The sequence below is a fragment of the Giraffa tippelskirchi genome, chromosome 2 (assembly GCF_054371585.1).
Source record: "Giraffa tippelskirchi isolate mGirTip1 chromosome 2, T2T-mGirTip1v1.2.pri, whole genome shotgun sequence".
Classification (NCBI taxonomy): Eukaryota; Metazoa; Chordata; class Mammalia; order Artiodactyla; family Giraffidae; genus Giraffa; species Giraffa tippelskirchi.
The window spans coordinates 176,396,349-176,419,427 of NC_137276.1; the positions used below are offsets into that span (position 1 = coordinate 176,396,349).

The following is a 23,079-nucleotide window of genomic DNA, read 5'->3' on the forward strand; positions in this document are numbered from 1 at the left end:
AGCAGTAGCCACAGGACTGGAAAAGGTCAGTTTTCATTCCAGTCTCAAAGAAAGGCAATGTCAAAGAATGCTCAAACTACCACACAATTGCACTCATCTCACATGCTTGTTAAGTAATGCTCAAAATTCTCCAAGCCAGCCTTCAGCAATATGTGAACCGTGAACTTCCAGATGTTCAAGCTGGTTTTAGAAAAGGCAGAGGAACCAGAGATCAAATTGCCAACATCCACTGGATCATTGAAAAAACAAGAGAGCTCCAGGAAAACATCTATTTCTGCTTTATTAACTATGCCAAAGCCTTTGACTGTGTGGATCACAATAAACTGTGGAAAATTCTGAAAGAGATGGGAATATCAGACCATCTAATCTGTCTCTTGAGAAACCTGTATGCAGATCAGGAAGCAACAGTTAGAACTGGACATGGAACAACAGACTGGTTTCAAATAGGAAAAGGAGTACATCAAGGCTGTATATTGTCACTCTGCTTATTTAACTTATATGCAGAGTACATCATGAAAAACACTGGGCTGGATGAAGCACAAGCTGGAGTCAAGATTGCTGGGAGAAATATCAATAACCTCAGATATGCAGATGACACCACCCTTATGGTAGAAAGTGAAGAAGAACTAAAGAGCCTCTTGATGAAAGTGAAAGAGGAGAGTGAAAAAGTTGGCTTAAAGCTCAACATTCAAAAAATTAAGATCATGGCATCTGGTCCCATCACTTCATGGGAAATAGATGGGGAAACAGTGGAAACCATGACAGACTTTATTTTTGGGGGCTCCAAAATCACTGCAGATGGTGATTGCAGCCATGAAATTAAAAGACGCTTACTCCTTAGAGGGAAAGTTATGACCAACCTAGATAGCATATTAAAAAGCAGAGACATTACTTTGCCAACAAAGGTCTGTCTAGTCAAGGCTATAGTTTTTCCAGTGGTGATGTATGGATGTGAGAGTTGGACGGTGAAGAAAGCTGAGCGCTGCAGAATTGATGCTTTTGAACTGTGGTGTTGGAGAAGACTCTTGAGAGTCCCTTGGACTGCAAGGAGATCCAACCAGTCCATCCTAAAGGAGATCAGTCCTGGGTGTTCATTGGAAGGTCTGATGTTGAAGCTGAAACTCCAATATTTTGGCCACCACATGTGAAGAGCTGACTCATTGGAAAAAACCTTGATGCTGGGAAAGATTGAAGGCAGGAGAAAAAGGGGATGACAGAGTATGAGATGGTTGGATGGCATCACCGACTCAATGGACATGAGTTTGGGAAGGCTCCGGGAGTTGGTGTTGGACAGGGAGGCCTGGTGTGCTGTAGCTCATGGGGGTGCAAAGAGTCAGACACGACTGAGCGACTGAACTGAACTGATTTGAAAGGACAGACTTTGGACATAGTGGGGAAAGGAGAGGGTGGGATGATTTGAGATAGTAGCACTGAAACATATTGCCAGTTTTTGAGGAGAAGATTGATATGATGGGTCATATAAATTTGGAACTTAATTCTACAGGGTGAAAAATAAAAAGGTGAAAGATTGGAGGTCAGGATGCTAGTGTTAGGGGGCTTTTGCAATAACCAGTTGATAGAGGCTAAGGATATAAATCACTGTACCACCAAAGATAAATCACGTTCCTTCATGGACTATCTCAATCCACAGAATTCATGGGTTGACAATGATAGGCTCTGAGAAAAATTTTACTTAGCTTTTTTATGAGGAAAAAAAGGCAAAATAATGTCTATAAAACCAGGATCAAATTCATGTTGATGTATGACAGAAATCAAACCAATATTGTAAACCAATTATCAATCAATCAAAAATAAATAGTAAAAAGAAAACAAAAAAACAGGATCAGTGGGAATTATGCAGAAAGTCATTCCAATGATTTGAAAAATTTAATGGTAAAGATATATTCCCAAATTGATAATAACTAAAAAGAAATTTTATCTTTAAATTATGAAAGTATGATAACACATTTATAGGAGACTCGGAACATACAGAACAAGGTTACATATAGTTCCACCATATATTACAATTATTTTTTTAAATAAATAAGAGTTTTAGTTGGAGTGTCAATATCAAACTCTCAAAAATTAATAGAATGAATATATAGAGAAGTAGAAGGATACAGTAGACCTGGAAAGCACTGTGAACCAATTCAACATAATTAAGATTTATACAATTTTCACACAGTAGTAGGATACAAATTCTGTTCAAGTTCCCATAGACTACAAACTAGCAGACTCTGGAACATATCCAGGGACATAAAACAAGGTACAAAAATTTCATGGTCTAAAGGTATTGAAATCATACAAAGTCTGTTCTCTTACCAAATTGATGATAATTTTTAAATGACATTATTTGTTGCATTAGAGCTATGAATTTTCCTAGGGCTCTATCTTCTATTTTCTTTTATAAAAGTGTGAATGAATGAATTACAGTTTTTTTCTTAAATTCCATCATCTCTTTTGCAAAAGAGATTAATAGAAATTGAAAGGAGAAAGAAACAAAAGGAGCTGAAGGAGAAGGAAAAGAAAGAAAGAAGGAAAAGGCTAGAAACAGAGATGGGCGAAGATGCGGAAAAGGAACTCCAGGGAGAGGAGGAGGAGGAGGAGGAGGAGCCCTTACCCGAAATCTTTGTTCCTTCAACCCCCTGTCACATCCTCTGTGGATTTTACTCTGGGCCAGGAAAGTTCTGGGTTTCTTTGGTGAGTAATAATGTAATAAATTTTTATCTCAGTCCTAATCCAATATACATATTATTTTCTATCACATTCTTACTTCCTTACTCTGTGCTAAGACTTCAGTTATCTACTATTGAAGGCTTGGATTTTGATAAATGGATGTGTTAGTTTTTATATCATCTTGAAATCTTTGATATGTCTGTCTGCTATATCTTTTATTTATGACAATCACACATGTTTCAGAAGGTCAAAGGGAAGAAGAATCAAAGATAGAAGGGCAAAGGGCTAAGAGGTTTTCCCAGTGAGTCTGTCATTTTAAAATTTTGAGTGTGATGGCAGCACAATCCACTGGACTTGCTTACCTTTCATTACCTACAGCTGTGCTATGTAGCCACATGGAAATCTGGGTAAATGGCTGTTTTTATTAATAGATGATCACAGTGCCACTGTCAAAGAAATTGGGGCTTGGCTAATAAGGAAGCACAGAAAAATGGGAGACGGGTACCTGGGAATGTACCTGTTACACCATAGTGTGACAATTACATCTCCTAAATACATATTTTCTACTCTAATAAAATATTTTATTGATCTATTGCAAAGCAAGATTTCCTTCACTATATAATAAATTTGTCACAAATTCACATAGAAATATATGTGAAAGGTTACCCTTAGTTTGTAAATGGTCTTAGATCCTTGGGCAGGCCAGAGGACTGCCTAGCTAAGGACTGTTGTTGTAAAGAGTGATGAGAGTTCATGCAACTCCTCATCAACATTTCTTAGAAGTATATCTTTAATGGCAATTTCTAAGGAGGCAAGCAACAAGAAAGATGGAAAGTAGTGATGAAGGCACCTTAGGATTCCATGTATTAGCGCCTTGACCCTTTGTCTTCTGTGCTTTATAAAACAATTATTGATGGATTCTGTTGTATGGGGTTCAAGGGGTAAAGAGATAAATAGGACATGGTCCTGCCCTCTGGAAACGTCCTCATATCATCAGGGAGAGAGGTACAGAAACAACTGTTGTAGAATAGAGTTCTAGTGTCTTGAAACATGCAAAAGTTACTAATTATCTAACAAACATATTTAATGCTTATTAGCTTAGGGTTGCCAGATATTACATGGGACATGCTTATACTAAAGATAAACTTGCTGATTTTCTGAAATTCAAATTTAGCTGTGTACCTTGGATTTAAAGTGTTTTTCCTAGTTTTATTGAGATATAATTAACATGCAGCACTGTATAATTTAAGGTACATAGCATAGTGATTTGACTTGCATGTATCATAAAATGATTACCATGATAAGTTCACTTAGTGTTCATTCTGTTTTTTATTTGCAAAATCTGGAAACCTGATTATTCTATACCAGGCATTCTAAGTGACCCCCTTATAAAATAAGTGCTCTTAATAATTTGCATTTTACATAAGAAAAAAACATGGCAGGGAGAGGTTAGGCAACTTATTTGCAGTCATATAATTAGAAGTGGAACAGGATCTGGACTCAGGTAGTCTGGGCCCAAGCTCTTAACCATTAAACTGCACCAGCAAACAAGGTTAAGGTATAGTTCAGAGACAGTGACACTAACCGTGTTTGGCTCATTTGCCAGCTCTGTGCCTGTACCACACAGATGCCTTGTTTTGAAGCCACGACCACAGTTCCCATATCAATGCTCACACTGTAGGCTGGTTCCACTTTCCCACTTTTCAAATGATCACTAATTCTTCTCCCGTCAGTCATTTTCACCTTCCCTCAATTTCTAGTCATAACCTTACCTCACATTTTCTTTTCTTTTTGTTTCTGTTTTGCTGTTTTTGGTTGCTCTGTGTGGCTTTCGGGATCTTAGATCTGCTATCAGGAATTTAACCCAGGCCCTGGCAGTGAAAGCACTGAGTCCTAACCATTGGACTGCCAGGGGATTCCCATCTCACATTTCACTGAGAAAATAAAAATAATCAGATGGAATTTCCTAATCTTGTCTTGGATCTCATGTTCTGTGGGGATCCATACAAGTTTTTCTGCTACTGTTAACAATTGGTGAATCGTCTGTTACAACTTTCCAAGGACACTATTCCAAATGGCCTCTTGATCCAATCCCCTCTCACTTTCTCAAAGGTTTTACTTCTGAAATAAATGAGCTGGTCTCCTGTATCTTCAACCTCTCTGTTTACTTACTTCTTTTCATCAGCACATAAACATGCTCTTAGTACTTATCAACTTAAAATTTTTTCTTTAACATCCTTTCTTCTCATCCATTGCTTCTTTATAGGAAAACTTCTTGAAAGAGTTGTGTGTAATCATTGGCTTCATTTCTTCATCTCCTATTTGGTCTTTAACCCATTCCAGTTGGGTTTTTATCTTCATGATTTCATGTCATCAAAGATTTCCATACTGTAAAGCTCAGTGGCCACTTCTGTGTCCATTAGGCCTCTCAGAAGCATGTGATAGAATTGAACTTCCATCTTTCTTAAAGCATTTTTTGGGGGGCCTGGCTTCCATGACACCACCTTCTGCTGGCCAGGCCACTCCTTTTTAGCTTCTCCTGCTGACTTCTTATTTGTTGAACTAGCTTTTAACTTTGAAGAATTTGAGGATGTTCAAGTTCTTCGGCAGCCTCCTTCTTGATAGATGATTTCATCTAGTCCCTTGGCTTTAAATATCAATTATATGTCAGCAAATCTCATATTTATCTCTAGTCTTGACCTCTTCTCTCATATTCAGCCCTGAACATCCAACTTGACATCTCTACTTGGCACCTCAAAATGAACATGTCCAAAATAGAACTGTAAAAATCACACTTGCTCTATGCAAACTTGTTCTATCTCCATCTCAGTAAATGGAACAACCATCCACCCAGTTTCTAAGCCAAAACTCAGAGCTGTTGATGATTCTTCTTTTTCCTTTACATTTGATATTCTTATTTCAAAGTATACCTTTTGTAAGCAGCACAAAGTTAGGCTTTTTCTTTTTAATCCTGTAGTAAAATCTTTATTTTAATAGAATACTGTGTCCATTTGCATTTAGTGTAGTGACTAATATATTTTAGATTAAATCTACCATCCTATTATTTCTATTTATCACACCAATTCCAGTTATATGTTCCCCCTTTTACCTTCTATCAGATGTTTAGGTAGTTTTTCCCCCAGTTTTCTTCCTCTATTAAATTAGTATACTGTTTTTTGTTTGTTTGTTTTTTTTTTTACTATTTTTAGTGGTGATTCTAAAAATCATAATATATACCCTTATTTTAATATGCATGCTCAGTTGCTTCAGTCCTGTCTGACTCTTTGTGGTCCTATGTAGCATAGCCATGAAATCAAAAGACGCTTGCTCCTTGGAAGAAAAGCTATGACAAACCTAGATAGCATATTAAAAAAGAGAGACATTACTTTGCCGACAAAGGTCCGTCTAGTCAAAGCTATGATTTTCCCAGTAGTCATGTATGAATATGAGAGTTGGACTATAAAGAGAGCTGAGTGCCGAAGAATTTATGCTTTTGAACTGTGTTGTTGGAGAAGACTCTTGAGAGCCCCTTGGGCTGCAAGGAGATGAAACTAGTCAATCCTGAAGGAAATCAGTCCTAAATAGTCATTGGGAGGACTGATGCTGAAGCTGAAACTCCAATACTTTGGCCACCTGATGCAAAGAACTGACTCATTGGAAAAGACCCTGATGCTGGGAAAGATTGAAGGCGGGAGGAGAAGGGGACGACAGAGGATGAGATGGTTGGATGGCATCACCGACTTGATGGACATGATTTTGAACAAGCTCCAAGAGTTGGTGATGGACAAGGAAGCCTGACGTGCTACAATCCATGGGTTGCAAAGAGTTGGACACAACTGAGTAACTGAACTGAACTGTACCATAGCCCTCCAGGTTCCTTTGTTCATGGGATTCTCCAGGCAAGAATACCAGCTGCTGCTGCTGCTAAGTTGCTTCAGTCGTGTCCGACTCTGTGCGACCCCATAGACGGCAGCCCACCAGGCTCCACCATCTGTGAGATTCTCCGTGCAAGAACACTGGAGTGGGTTGCCGTTTCCTTCTTCAATGCATGAAAGTGAAAAGTGAAAGTGAAGTTGCTCAGTCGTGTCCGACTCTTCACAACCCCTTGCAGAGTGGGTTGCTATTCCCTTCTCCAGGGCATCTTTCCAAACCAGGGATTGAACCTGTGTCTCTTATGTCTCCTACATTGGCAGGCAAGTTCTTTACCACTAGCACCACCTTTGAAACCCATAATTTCACATAAATTTATTCTTTTACTAGCTCTAGAGAAAAAAGATCTTTGGGGGTTTAATGCTGTATATCCTCCCCCACACTTCATTGTCACATTATTTATATACACACACATATGTATATGTATATATGAGTTTGGGTATTTTTTGCCTTATTGTGCCTATTTTGCCTTTAAATTTTTTAATTTCTTCTGTATATTTTCTTTTCAAAACTATATTTTTTTCATCTTTTGTCTTCTATTCTACCATCCACATCTTTTTATTGTTATTTCTTTGTGACCTTATGCATCTTTTTTTTCTAATTGCTTTGAAGATTTTGTGTTAAAATGTGTAAATTCTTTATTTTTTTTATTGAAGTATAGTTGATTTACAATATTGTGTCAATCTCTGCTATACAGCAAAATGACTTGGTTATATACATATAGATATTCCTTTTTTAAAAATTCTTTGCTATTATGGTTTATCACAGGATATTTTTTTTATCACAGGATATTGAATATAGTTCCTTGTGCTATAAAGGAGGACCATGTTTGTTTATCCATCCTATATATAATAGTTTACATCTGCTAATCCTACATTGTCAGCCCTTCCATCCCCCATCCCCTTGGCAACCACAAATCTGTTCTCTATGTCTATGAGTCTGTTTCTGTTTTGTAGATAGGTTCATTTGTGTCATATTTTAGACTCCACATATTAGTGATATAGTATGGTATTTGTTTTTTTCTTTTTGACTTAACTTTACTTAGTATCATAAACCCTAGTTGCATCCATGTTGCTGCAGATGGCATTATTTCATTTATGACTGAGTAGCATTCTGTTGTACATATGTACTACATCTTCTTTATCCATCCATCTCTCAATGGGCATTTAGGTTGTTTCCATGTTTTGGCTATTGAATAGTGCTGCTATGAGCATAAGGGTGCATGTATCTTTTTGAATTATGGTTTTGTCTGGATATACGCCCAAGAGTGGGATTGTTGAATCATATAGCAATTCTATTTTTAGTTTTCATTGTAGTTTTGATTTACATTTCTCTAATTAGTGATATTAAGCATCTTTTCATGTGCCTGCTGGCCATCTGTATGTCTTCTTTGCAGAAATGTCTTTTAAAGTCTTCTGCCCATTTTTTGATTGGGTTGTTTGTTTTTCTGTGTGGAGTTGTATGAGCTGTTTGTATATTTTGGAGAGTAAGCCCCTGTCTGTCACATTGTTTGCAAATATTTTCTCCTACTCCATAGGCTTTTTGTTGTTGTTGTTTTTTATATGGTTTCCTTTGCTGTGCAAAAGCTTGTGAGTTTGATTAGGTTCCATTTGTTTTCATTATTATTTTTTTTTTTTTTTACTTCTATTGTGTTGGGAGACTGACCTAAGAAGACATTGGTATCATTTATGTCACAGAATGTTTTGCCTATGCTCTCTTCTAGGAGTTTTATGAAATTCGTGTTAAAAGGTATAAATTCTTCATGTATCTTGCTTGTGGGTCATTGGCACTTCTTGTACTTTAACACATTTTTATTCAGTTTTAGAAAAGTCTCAGACATTTATAAACCACAATACTGTTTCCAGTCCATATTTTTGGTCTTGTGAGATTGCAATTTTGTGTATATTAATCCTTATCATTATGCCTCATACAGATCTTACACTCCTTTTAAAAAATTTTTACATCTTTATTTTCTCTATCCTGCTTTAGTCTGTTTTTTCTGATCCTGTTTCAGCTTCATAACTCTAGCTTTGGCTGTGTCTAATTGTTTTTAAACCAATCTATTGAATTCTAATTTCTATTATTTTATTTTTCAGTTCTAGAATTTTCATTTTTCCCATTATCTACTTTTCATAGATTCTAGTTGACTTCTAAAATTTTATACCTTCAAAAATCCTTAAATATATTAATCATAGTTATTTTGGAGTCCATTTTGGAAACACCTCTATCAATATTTCTTATAATTTTGTTTCTTGGACCTGTTTTTTTCTCTTGATTTTCAGTCAAGACTTTATTAATACACTTAGTTGCTTTTTTGCTTTCTCTTTAATTGAATGCTAGACTTTGTGAAAAACTGTAGCTTCAACTTGAGTCTCTGTATATTGCTATTATCTCCTGGAAATTAATTTTCAGTTCTGGAAAGCAACTAGAAATCCTAGGTCAGTTTCATCCAGTCAGTGATTGAGATGACTTGAAATTAGGTTTTACTTTCTGCGAGGGCCAGTCTATTTCTAGTTTATTCATACATGTGGGATACAGTGCTCTGGGATTGGAACAGAAGGCCCAGTGGAAGGTGTGTTTACATGGCTCCTTCTTCTTGGAGGACCCTGGGAATTCTTTGCCTTCTTCTAAGCCCATGAGACTACAGATTGCTCTGCTCAGCTTTTTAATTTCTTAGCTGCCATTTGCAAAATTAGCAGTTGCCTTAGGGAGAAAAAAAAAATGTCCTATACTGGAAATCTCTGAAAACCATGATCTACAAAATCTATTGTTAAATACTACTTATACTGAATAATCCTTGAAATAAAATGGAATTCAGTATGTAGACAGAAGTGATATCTCTCTTGTGTTTTAAGTGGGAACAAATCATTGTCAGGTATTTTATTTTTATAATTGTATGGCCGAATATAAATGAATAATAGACACGCTTTATAAAACTTATCTATAATCATAGAAATTATGTAAAATATATGTTTTAAGACATCTGTTGTATGTGTTGAAATTCGAAATTATCAAAAACTCCTCATGTGGTCATATGTGTCTTATGTTCAGGTACTATCTTCTATATTGTTTTGCTCTTTTCTAGGGCGGCTATGATTCTGGTTTTCTGTATCACTGTGAATTCCCCCCAGATGACAAAAGCAGTGATAACACAGTAAGGAAAGATGAACCTTTTGATTTCCGTCTTCTTGAGGATACAGAGGATAATCCCATCACAACTATCACTTTCAGGTGACCAGAATTTCAGAATTCTTAAAAAAAATCCCTGCATCCCATTATTGCCTGTTTTTTCCACCATGAGCATTACCATTTCTAAAGATCTGTCCAAATGGAGGAATACTCAATGTTTAGTTAAATCAAATGACTAAAGTAGAGTCAAAGCTAATCCTGAAATTACTTCAACCCTTCTATCAAACATTCTGTCAGAATTTATTACACAATTGAATTTTATCAATTTTCTTTTTGTTACTTAGGAGGATGCTACTGCGTGGTCAGATAACAAAAGTTCCAGGTTACAACGATTCTGGATAAATCACAAATTGAATAATTGAGAATTAAGCATATATGCTGATCATTCTTTTAAAGACCAAATATAATAGCTCCAGATTTCAAATTGTCTTTTTCTCCTTCTACTCTTTTGTATTAGTTTACTAGAGCTGCCATAGATTTTTAGGGCTTTAGCATCTGAATTTTTTGAGGACACAATTTACTCCATAACATCTTTGTTGTTAAAACTTGAGCCATTTGTCAATTAATTTAAAATTAACCATTTTCAGATTAATATGAAGAACAATGTACTTTCCTTGTGTTTCATAGTATTAACCAAGAAATGATGTTTTGTGGAATGCAAAATGGAGCGATTCGAGTATATATCCTAAGTGAGAATGATTCTTCATTGACCAGCATTCAGGACTACTGGCACTTCAGCATGCATGACAGTAATTATGGACGTGTTAATGCCATCTCTGCTAGCTTTGATGACCGGTTCTTGGTGACTGCTGGAGCAGATAGTAATATCTTTGTTTTCAACATTTTTTCTGAGTTTGAGTTAAGGACAGTTGTGAAAGCCAAAATGCCATCTCCCAGGGTATGTAACTGACTAATAACAGTAACAGCAACTTTGTTTTAATGTTTTGATGTTAAAATGTCCACATTCACTTAAAGATGCATTTAGATATAAATACCTTACAGTCTAATCTTCCTACCGGTATTATAATATGGCCTTTCAGGTGTCTCTATGATCAAATACTAAAGATATTGAATTCACCTTATTACTTTAGTCATTTGATTTGTTATTTAAAGGTATAGAAGTCTCTCAAGTAAAAAGACTGTTAATTTTTCTGTCTCCATCACTTTGCAGAGTTTTGTTTTCAGGATGCACAGTTTTTTTTTTCAGATACATTTTGCTTTCTATTTAGTCGTTCACTTGTTGAAGAGGCATATGTGGGATGTATGCCATAATTTGTACCTTTGAAAGGGGTTGTAAAAATATTATCGTCCTTACTATTAGAATGTGACAGTGTTATCAAAGATTCAGTCAAATTATTGTATTCTTAAAAAGAATACATTACTGAATTTATAAAGAAGATTGAGGGTTTGGATCCCCAATTATATCCCTTTACCCTATCACAAGACCTAAATTTTCTGTTATCAAAGTGATTCCTTTGGCTAAAATCACTAATAACTGTTAGAATTGCTTGTAAGTAATGAGTTGTATTCGACCAAAGTTAAAACTGTGAACACCTGAGCTTCCTATTTAATAGGTAGCCCACTTCAAAAGAACATGCAGAGAAAGCAGGGAAGATTTGAGCAGGGAAATTTTCATTTCTATTAATTGCAGCAAAATTTGGAGAATGAACTGTTGTCTAAAGAGATCCAGCTCAGGAAGAGAAATTGTCCAGAAGACAAAATATACAAACAAAAAGAAATCTTTATCTTTTTACTTAGTACCAACTCTCCATGGAAACCCATACTGAATAGTAGAAAAAATCCATTCCACATTTTTATAATGGTCTCCTTTTATTTATGACTGCAATTAGCATTTAAGTTGCTGAAGCAGCCTTTAAGAAGGCAACATCCGAAAGAATTGAATATGCAAAGTAAAAAAATTAAGCTCTGCACCAGTCTGAGGTTCTTAACATATTTTAGAATCACTGGGGAGCTCTTAAAAGTATAGATGCCTGAGCCCCACCCAAGAGCAATTAGGTCAAAATCTCAGACAGTGAGTCCCAGGCATTAGTACAGATCTTCTTCAACCTATGACGCAATGGGATTGTGTCCTGATAAGACCATCATAAATTGAAAATATCTTAGGTTGAAAATGCATTTAATACATCTAAGCTGCTTAATATCACAGCTTAGCCTCAGTTCAGTTCAGTTCAGTTCAGTCGCTCAGTCGTGTCCAACTCTCTGCGACCCCATGAATTGCAGCACGCCAGGCATCCCTGTCCATCACCAACTCCCAGAGTCTACCCAAACCCATGTTCATCGAGTCGGTGATGCCATCCAACCATCTCATCCTCTGTCGTCCCCTTCTCCTCCTGCCCCCAATCCTACCCAGCATTAGGGTCTTTTCCAATGAGTCAACCCTTCGCATGAGGTGCCCAAAGTATTGGAGCTTCAGCTTCAACATCAGACCTTCCAATGAACACCCAGGACTGATCTCTTTTAGGATAGATTGATTGGATCTCCTTGCAGTCCAAGGGACTCTCAAGAGTCTTCTCCAACACCACAGTTCAAAAGCATCAATTCTGCGGCGCTCAGCTTTCTTCACCGTCCAACTCTCACATCCATACATGACTACTGGAAAAACCATAGCCTTGACTAGATGGACTTTTGTTGGCAAAGTAATGTCTCTGCTTTTAAACATGCTATCTAGGTTGGCCATAACCTTCCTTCCAAGGAGTAAGCGTCTTTTAATTTCATGGCTGCAGTCACCATCAGCAGTGATTCTGGAGCCCAAAAAAGTAAAGTCTGACACTGTTTCCACTGTTTCCCCATCTATTTCCCATGGAGTGATGGGACCAGATGCCATGATCTTAGTTTTCTGAACGTTGAGCTTTAAGCCAACTTTTTCACTCTCCTCCTTCACCTTCATCAAGAGGCTCTTTAGTTCTTCTTCACTTTCTGCCATAAGGGTGGTGTCATCTGCATATCTGAGGTTACTGATATTTCTGCCGGCAATCTTGACTCCAGCTTGTGTTTCTTCCAGCCCAGCATTTCTCATGATGTATTCTGCATATAAGTTAAATAAGCAGGGTGACAATATACAGCCTTGATGTACTCCTTTTCCTATTTGGAACCAGTCTGTTGTTCCATGTCCAGTTCTAACTGTTGCTTCCTGACCTGCATACAGGTTTCTCAAGAGACAGGTCAGATGGTCTGGTATTCCCATCTCTTTCATAATTTTCCACAGTTTATTGTGATCCACACAGTCAAAGGCTTTGGCATAGTCAATAAAGCAGAATTCGATGTTTTTCTGGAACTCTCTTTTTTTTTTCGATGATCCAGCAGATATTGGCAATTTGATCTCTGGTTCCTCTGCCTTTTCTAAAACCAGCCTGAACATCTGGAAGTTCACGGTTCACGTATTGCTGAAGCCTGGCTTGGAGAATTTTGAGCATTACTTTACTAGCATGTGAGAGGAGTGCAATTGTGCGGTAGTTTGAGCATTCTTTGGCATTGCCTTTCTTTGGGATTGGAACGAAAACTGACCTTTTCCAGCTTAGCCTAGCCTAACTTAAATGTGCTTAGAACACTTACATTGGTATACAGTTGGACAAAATCATCTACTGTGAAGCCTATTTTATAATAAAGTGTTGACTATATCATATAATTTGTTGAATACTCTACTGAAGTGAACATAATGGTTTTGTGGGTACAGCCAGTGGTAAGGGTACTGGTTTTTACCCTTGTGGTTGTGTGGCTGCAGCAGCTGCCAGCATTATGAGAGAGAATCTACTGCATGTCCTTTGCCAGGAAAAGGTCAAAATTCCAAACTTGAAGTATGCTTTCTACCAAATGCATATTGCTTTCGCACCATCATAAAGTCAAATAGTCGTTAAGCTGACCATCATAAGTCAGAGACCATCTGTGTTTTTTAAAACATGCCCCTTCCCCAGCCCCAATGGTTCTAGAGTGCAGTCAGGATTGAGAACAATTGGCAGGTAGTTTGGAACTCTTTGGAAGCACATCTGATTAACTTCTTTGCTGTAAACAGCTGATGTCAGGAGATGGTTGGCTGTTATTAGTATCAAGTCTTGCAAATTGCAACTGATGTTGGAGAAGCAAGGGGCTTAGCTCTGAGAAATAAGAAGCAAAGTTCAGTCAAGTTCTGTCATAAGTGATTAATGGTAACTAAAATGTATTAGCCATCCCTTGTCTCTGACATTAGTCATGACTTAGGACTTCACTTTATGAAAGTCATAGATCTTGTCTTAAATGTAGATTTACATTTTATGTGTATCAAGACTAGCACTTAAAAAACCAACTTGATCAAAAGAGAATCATTATTTCTTCACAACAAATGACAGCAAAACAAAGACCAATGTGGTATGAAAGAGAATAGAAAATAAGTTCAATTTTACTTAAGAACTGGTTAGCTAGAAAACTAGGACTTTTTGTTTCATTCACTGGGTCATAAATCCTCTTCAGCAGCCTAAGACATTTTTCAGTACAGAACCTGTATTAAACAAAGTACTTTTAAGTGATTTACTTCATAGTACTTCTTAATTTAAGCTTCCTTTTTACAGGAGAGTCATACTTCTGATTTCATATCCTTCTCAAGGAGAGGAATTATATTATTCTGTGTATTTCCCACTGAATGTTTTCAATAAGGTCAAGTGAAACACTTAAACTTTATAAAACATATGTATTTGAAGTTTTTCATTGTATACGCATGAGGTATTTTGAAGGAAATCAAAACATGTATGAAAGGAATATGCTTTTAAAAAAGTATTTCAAAATAAATGACCTTGAGGATTTCTTTTGCTGTGTTTTTGTTAGTAACACATTAATATCAATAATTCCTATTTGGAAGGGGAATGTGATGATATTAACATTCTGCATACATGGGATTGGGTTTCTTTTTCTACTTACCCCTTTAACTGAAGTAAAAATAAATATAAGTTTTTTCCCTAGTTTATTTTTTTGTGAAAGTACTTTCCAGGCCTCCAATTGTTAGAAGAGAAAAACCCTTGATTTACTACTTACTAACTCTTTTAAGGGAAATATACGATTTAAAGGGGCTAACCTTTCATTCCTTCTCCTACAGTTTGGAATAGAAACAGAGCCAATTCCAGAAGATATTGAAGATCCTAAAGCCTACAGGTATGGGGATTTTTGATCAATACCTACTAGGTCTGGGCTTTTGCAAAACACATCAACATTTTAACAAAGTTGACCAAGCTGAATGAGTTTCCAAATTATTAAATACTAGTTTTATTTTGCTATTTCTATATTAAAGATATGTTATATTTTTAAATTTCTATTTCCAGTATTGAGAATGCCAGAAGAAAAAGAGCACATGACAAGTTAATGAAAGAAGTAGAAGAAATCAAGGCTGGAAAGAGAGAACAGATCAAAGCTTTAAGGAATCAATTACAGAAACTACTACAGATGAATGAAGAATTACCCAAACATATGCAGTTTAAACGGACAGTAAGCCTCAAATAAATTTGATTTTAATTTTAACATATGCTGTTTCTGAATTGAGAATGCTATTTGACCAACAAGTAGGAACACTTACAGCCGTCTTTAAATTTCCCTTGCCTGGCCGGTCAGTGTTTTGGCAGCAGCTAAACTATTGTAGAACTTGTCACACAAGTTGGTTTGGATGTGAATGAGTCTCTTTGTACAAAGTTTACTTCTGGATTTAGCTATTTCACATGCTTTTGGTAATAAGATAAATATAAATTTGAATATGGTTATCAATCCTTATCATACCTAACCAAGTTATCTGTTGGATAGGCACGTACTATATAATTTGATTCTCTGATTTCTTTTGTGTAATTCACCAGCTCTATTGAAAAGATAAAAGCTGGTTCATCCACAAAGTTTCTAAAAAATGACAGTATATTTGTAGCTATGGGGACAGTCACCAAATTAAGCTGACTTTTTATTAAACTTTTCTCTTGTGCCTTATTGACAACCCCTTCTGAGCCACCAGGGAAGGCCAAAAAAGCTTCTCGGTGTGACCCAAATGGGACAACCACTTCCACCTGCTAGTAATTATTTTTCCCCATTTTTGTTATCTGAAATGGAATTACTATAAAGAGCCTAATCAAATAAAAGCTCAGAATTTATTTTCTTGACTATACCCCTGGATTACCCAGTCCTATAATTCTAGAAGCACTTAGCCAATTTCATTAAAAAAAAAAATTTGGTGAAATCACATTGATAAACTCATATTGGTGAAAAGACCAACTTAATCATAAAAGATGTTTGTTATTGTACTAATAAAAGGGTTGACACTTGCAGAATATGGGTGACTTAATCCAAAGTAAAGAACAACTGGGGCAAGTTCTGTGGCTGAGCATTTTACATGCATCATTACTAGAAGCACCAACACATCTGGAAAAAATAATTACTTGCAATTTAGTGTGAATGAGGGCCCTGTTATTTTTCCAGGAGTGAAGTAAAGAAACATGAGGTCCTTAAGTATCCTCATGGGGAAAATGGCCCCTTTGGTGAAGGGTATTCAAGCTGGACTTGGTTTTATCAGCAAGTCACCAAAGACATTACGGCCTTTCCTAGGTGGGGTCACATGGGACCCCGCATTCAGCTGATGAACATGTGCCATGAACTTCTACCCTGTGCACAGCTGCTTGTGTAATAGTGGTTTCCTTGGGTTAGAAAGAGTTCTTTTTTTTTTTTTAAACCTAGTACACTCTGCAAATGTTCTGTTAACATTCATTGCTTTTTATTGTGGGACAAATCTTTCAATATGTAACTCTATTTTCATCATTGTTAATTATTTCTGAGAACTTTTCTCCATATTTTGTGACAGTAAAATCAAAAGTCTGTGGTTTCTAGAATGAGAGAGTTTATTATATTTAGGAGAGAGTTATGGTGTGGTATGGAATGGAGGACAAACCTTAAATATCTATATTCATGTATGAAATAGGATTGCTAAAGTCCATTGACAAAAGTACCCATTTTGGTGAACAAGTCTACTTATCTGCAGGATTTTGATCTAGATTCCAAAATTCGTGCTGAGATTGGTAAGAAAACAGCTAATAGAATTCAACGATTGGAAAAGGAATTGGCCTGGGAAAAAGAGAAACACCAGCTTGGCCTAAAGAAGCTACAGAATAGGTAGGATCCATATTTCCTGCAAGTCAAGATATTTATGAACAGATATTTGAATAAAGTAGTTTCCAGTGGTTTTATGGAAGTGGTCAGATAGTCGGTCTCCTACAGTACCTGCAAATTCCTAAAACTCAAGTAATCCTTTCGTCACTGCTGCTATCTTCCTGAGATCATTCCTTTCTAGTTTAAATCTGCAAAATATTTACAAACCAAATTATGTCATATGTATTTGTTTTCTGTTTTTGACAACTTATTTATCTTATATTTAATTAACACAGTATGTACGTGTGCATACTCAGTCGAGTCTGACCCTTTGCAACCCCATGGACAATAGTCCGCTGGCCCAGGCAAGTATACTGGAAGGGGTTGCCATTCCCTTCTGCAGGGGATCGTCCCAATCCAGGGATCAAACTCACGTCTCCTGCACTGAAGACAGATTCTTTACCACTATATCACCCAGGAAGCATCAAAAATAAAATAGAGGCAAAGGACTTGTAATGAAAGATGACAACTTCCTATCTGATTCCTCTCATGCATTAATGTGACTTCCCAGAGGAGACTGCTTTTTCTTTCTGTCTTTTTAAGATATAATTTACATACATAAAATGCATAAATCTCAATACATTTTTATAGATATATAAACACAAATATCAACTACCTAGATTAAAAACATTTGTATCACTCCAGAAAGTTCCCTTGTGTCCTCCTCCCAGTATTTACTCTCCAGAGATGAATGTTTATCACCATAGATTAGTTGTGTCTGTGAACTTTCATATATATGGAAAGCTTTAGTATGAACTCTCTTGTATCTGGGTTTTTTATGCAGTATCATGCCTAAGATTTTCCATGTTGATGCAGGTAGCAGTTTTCATTACTTTGTAATATTCTATTAAATGGTTATACCACAATTTATTCATCCATTTAACTGCTGATGGATATTTGAGTTATTTCTATTTTTGGCTACAGTGAATAATGCTGCTATGAACATTCTTGTGTATATGCCTTTTGGTTGAAATAAGTGCTTTTTTCCTCCTTGATTATTTATTTGTGGCTGTGCTGAATCTTCATTACTGAGTGCAGGCTTTCTCCAGCTGCAGTGAAGAGGCTTCCCTGGTGGCTCAGTGGTAAAGAATACGCCTGCCAATGCAGGGGACACAGGTTCAGTTGCTGATCCGGGAAGATCCCACATGCTGCAGGACAGCTAAGCCCTGTGCCACTATTACTGAATCAGCACTCTGGAGCCTGTGACCCGCAACTACTGAGCTTACATGCTCAGCTACTGAAACCTCCATGCCTAGACCCATGCTCAGCACTTATTTCAGTTTGCTTGTTGATATAACATTCCAAACCTTCTGTCTTTATATGGAATTCTCTCTGTCTCTTCAGATAAATTCCCTCTGTGCTCATCCAAATTCCCTCTTTTTATAAGGATACAAGTCATGTTGGATGAGGATGCACCCTGATGATCTCATTTTAACTTGATTACCTCTGTCAAGACTTTATTTTCAGAAAAGGTCATATTCTGAAAGATGATGCTGTGAAAGTGCTGCACTCAATATGCCAGCAAATTTGGAAAACTCAGCAGTGGCCACAGGACTGGAAAAGGTCAGTTTTCATTCCAATCCCAAAGAAAGGCAATGCCAAAGAATGCTCAAACTACCACACAATTGCACTCATCTCACACGCTAGTTAAGTAATGCTCAAAATTCTCCAAGCCAGCCTTCAGCAATACATGAACCATGAACTTCCAGATGTTCAAGCTGGTTTTAGAAAAGGCAGAGGAACCAGAGATCAAATTGCCAACATCCGCTAGATCATCCAAAAAGCAAGAGAGTTCCAGAAAAACATCGATTTATGCTTTATTGACTATGCCAAAACCTTTGACTGTGTGGATCACAATAAACTGTGGAAAATTCTGAAAGAGATGGGAATACCAGACCACTGACCTGTCTCTTGAGAAACCTGTATGCAGGTCAGGAAGCAACAGTTAGAACTGGACGTGGAACAACAGACTGGTTCCAAATAGGAAAAGGAGTACATCAAGGCTGTATATTGTCACCCTGCTTATTTAACTTATATGCAGAATACATCATGAGAAATGCTGGGCTGGAAGAAACACAAGCTGGAATCAAGATTGCCGGCAGAAATATCAGTAACCTCAGATATGCAGATGACACCACCCTTATGGCAGAAAGTGAAGAAGAACTAAATAGCCTCTTGATGAAAGTGAAAGAGGAGAGTGAAAAAGTTGGCTTAAAGCTCAACATTCAGAAAACTAAGATCATGGCATCTGGTCCCATCACTTCATGGGAAATAGATGGGGAAACAGTGGAAACAGTGTCAGACTTTATTTTTCTGGGCTCCAAAATCACTGCTGATGGTGATTGCAGCCATGAAATTAAAAGACACTTACTCCTTGGAAGGAAAGTTATGACCAACCTAGATAGCATATTAAAAAGCAGAAATATTACTTTGCCAACAAAGGTCTGTCTAGTCAAGGCTATGGTTTTTCCAGTAGTCATGTATGGATGTGAGAGTTGGACTGTGAAGAAAGCTGAGTGCCGAAGAATTGATGCTTTTGAACTGTGGTGTTGGAGAAGACTCTTGAGAGTCCCTGGGGCTGCAAGGAGATCCAACCAGTCCATCCTAAAAGAGATCAGTCCTGGGTGTTCATTGGAAGGACTGATGTTGAAGCTGAAATGCCAATACTTTGGCTCCCTTATGCGAACAGCTGACTCATTTGAAAAGACCCTAATGCTGGGAAAGATTGAAGGCGGGAGAAGTGGAAGACAGAGGATGGGATGGTTGTATGAATCAATGGACATGAGTTTGGGTAAACTCCGGGAGTTGTTAATGAGCAGGGAGGCCTGGCATGCTGGGATTCATGGGGTCGCAAAGAGTCAGACACGACTGAGCGACTGAACTGAAGGTCATATTCTGAGCCACCTGGGATGGTTAGGACTTTAACATATTCTTTTTAGGTGACACAATTCAACATGTAACACTCATGCTTGCCATCACTAGGAAGTGTCAGATCTTTACATTTCAGTTATTCTGCAGTAGTGTGTCAATGTAATTTAAATTGACATTTCCTGGATGAGTGACAATTTTCACTTCCTTTTCCTATACTTATTGGTTGTTTGTATATTCTCTTTTATTAGATGTTTGTTCAAGTCTTTTGCTCATTTAAAACTTTGGTTGTGGTAGTCATATTCTGGATGAGTCTTTTGTCATATATGTGACACACGTATATAGTGACATATCTGTGCATGCATGTATATATGCATGCATGCGTGTTAAAATATCTTGCTCTACTCCGTAGCTTGTCTTTTCATCCTCATTATAGTGTCTTTTTGAACAGAAGTTTTAAATTTTGACAAAGTTCAGTTTACTGGTGTTTTCCTTTTCACTTTATCAACAGTTTCACTAACTTAAAAAAAAAATGTATTTGGCTGTGCCGGGTCTTAGTTGCAGCACGTGGGATCTAGTTCTCTGGCCAGGGATCATACTTGAGCCCCCTGCATTGGGAGTGTGGAGTCTTAGCCACTGGGCCACCAGGAAATCCCTGTATTTTCACTAACTTTTTATGGTTAGTTCTTTTATGGTAGTTAAGGATGCTTGGCCTATTTCCAGTTCGTGAAATAATCCTCCATTTTCTTCTAGAAGCTCTACTGTTTGGCCGTTTTCTGTCTTGGATAATTTTGTGGGTGCTGTAAGAGAAATCAAGTGTCTTTTGTCTCTGTATTGATATCCAGTTGATCTACTATCATTTGCTGATAGGTGCATTCTTTCCTCACTAGATTGTAGTGACGCTTTTTTCAAAAATCAGGTAACCATTATGTTGAATCTATAAATCAACTTAGATGCAACAGACATTTTAAAGGAATGATTACATAAATAAATTAAATTAAATCCTAAAGTTAAAAGATGAGGAAATGTGAACCGCTGCCCAAAAATAGCCAACAATGAATGATGAAGAACTTTTAAAAGATAAATCTCTGTAGGCTATAAGAGGAAGGTGAGCCAGAAAGTAGTATGAATTCCTGAGCTTAATGTTTTTTTAGAGAAAATAGGGTAATATATGATATACACATATCATCTCCCCATCTATTATCTATCATAAATATATGAAATATGTATTATTTTGTATATATACTATATGAGATAATAGGAAAATGAATTGCATTTCCTCAGAGTTTAATATGATCCACTTGACATAAACTGCAGTCTGTTTGAAAATTTTGACTCTTCTACATACTGGCAAAACCATGGTGTACTGTTAATAATGAGATGTTTAGTATTTTCATTAGAAAATTCTACTTTAAGTGCTATTCAACTTCCATTTCATCCTTGTTGGTATATACATGGTTGAATTTTGGACTCAACATGATATAATGGTATTGTTTATCAGCATAGTACATTGTGATCTTATTTTATTGTGTAATAATTGTGTAGCAAGATTGAAATGGTGACTATTACAAGTACTTCTTTTCCCCCAGATTTCGTGATTCATTGGAAAGTGATACTATTGTAGTTCATGCCATTCAGAGTGATCACAAGATATCATCCTATAGGCTTGTGAAACCCTCTAAATACTCCAAAACCAAACGGGCAAGTCAATCAGAGAGGAGACCAAGCAAATTTGAGAGGTTTGAAAAAGAAGGAACTGGAAGAAAGGATAGCCAGAGAGATGCAGGTAACCTAAATGACAAGAAGGCTTTTGAGTCCATATTTATCAAAATTTCAAAACTGAATTCTCTTTTTGTGAGCAGAACCTTTGATTCCCAGTCATGTGACTAAGGGTGGATAAGAGCACCAAGTACTACTGATTTCTTGCTTCACTTGTCCAGCTGTTCTTAAATCTAGGATTTTCCCAGATGCTAGTTTTCCTGGGAAGTGTTTGTTCCCAGACTCCTGGGCCCCACCCCAGAGTGTAGGGCTAGAACACAACTCACACTCTTTTCCGAGGACATATGTGTTAAACAGAATGATGAGCTGAGAATACAGGTGTGAAAATAAATCTCTAATCCCTGCCTCCTGTGACTGCCCACAAGGTGACTGGGGTGAGAAGGAGCAAGACAGGAATTCTGGGAACAGATGTGGAGAGCCTAGTCAAGGGTAAAGGGCACTACAGCCTGGCCAGATGTAGGCTAGAGCCCATGATATGGTGCTGACACTGTTACTGGTTCCCGCTCTTCATTGAGAAACCTTTAATGGCTCCTTTCTGCTTCTAGAATAACTTCTGAAACCCTTATCACATATTTAATCCTTCTGCAACGTATCTCTATTTTATCCCCAATAGTGTCTTCTCATGCTGCTTGACTGGCACATTTAGCTTATTGTCCTGCTTGCTGCTTCCTAGTTATGTCTGAAACGTCCACATGCCGGTTCCTGATGAAGTGACCAATTCACTCCTCTCCTCTCTGAGTTCTACCATTTTGGGGGGATCCAGATCAAATTATACTTTTATTTTTTATTGAAGTATAGTTGATTTACAGTGTTGTGTTAGTTTCAGGTATACAGCAAAGTGATTGTTTACACACACACACACACACACACACACATATATTCGCTAATCAGATTCTTTCCCCTTGTAGGTTATTACAAAGGTTGAGGTTAGTACCCTGTGCTATGCAGTAGGTCTTTGTTGGTTATCTATTTTATATATACAAAATACACTTTAATTATCAAACCTTTCTGTGGCCACCCAGGGCATGTTTAACTTATTTTTCCACAGCATCATATATTTGAAATACGAAATAAAATGGTAACCATCCATATTATTTAACATTTTTCATGTATATCTAAAGTATATTTCTATGTAGCTTGAACAAAAACTGAATAATTCCTCTAGTAGGTACTTATAATTGATAAAACCAATAGTTTTATTTTAATTGTTACTGAAGTAAATTGACCTACAAAACTGTGTTAGTTCCAGGTTACAATATAGTGATTCTTTATTTCTATACATCGCAAAATGATCACCGTGATAGGTCTAGTTATTATCTGTTACCATACAAAGTTATTACTACATTATTGACTGTCTCCTGTGGTGTCCATTTCATCCCCCTGGCTCATTTATTTTGTAAGTGGAAGTTTGTACCTCTTAATCTCCCTCACCCATTTCATCCTCCAACCCCTTCCTCTCTGGCAACCAGCTATTTG

General features: G+C 37.0%; 1 protein-coding gene across 7 annotated transcripts in view; it reads left to right on the forward strand.

Annotated features, from left to right (window-relative positions):
- Positions 1-23,079, forward strand: part of CFAP44 (cilia and flagella associated protein 44) — a 116,367-nt gene that overhangs the window by 50,281 nt on the left and 43,007 nt on the right. For all 7 annotated transcript variants that reach the window (XR_014077435.1, XM_081572083.1, XM_081572084.1 and 4 more), the window contains 7 exons: positions 2,470-2,700; positions 9,692-9,837; positions 10,423-10,693; positions 14,879-14,934; positions 15,102-15,264; positions 16,790-16,920; positions 21,414-21,610. Coding sequence is in view for 6 of the 7 variants with exons in the window: in XM_081572083.1 (XP_081428209.1) it covers positions 2,470-2,700; positions 9,692-9,837; positions 10,423-10,693; positions 14,879-14,934; positions 15,102-15,264; positions 16,790-16,920; positions 21,414-21,610 (1,195 nt within the window). In the remaining variant the exon portion in view is untranslated. The remainder of the gene's footprint in view (positions 1-2,469; positions 2,701-9,691; positions 9,838-10,422; positions 10,694-14,878; positions 14,935-15,101; positions 15,265-16,789; positions 16,921-21,413; positions 21,611-23,079) is intronic.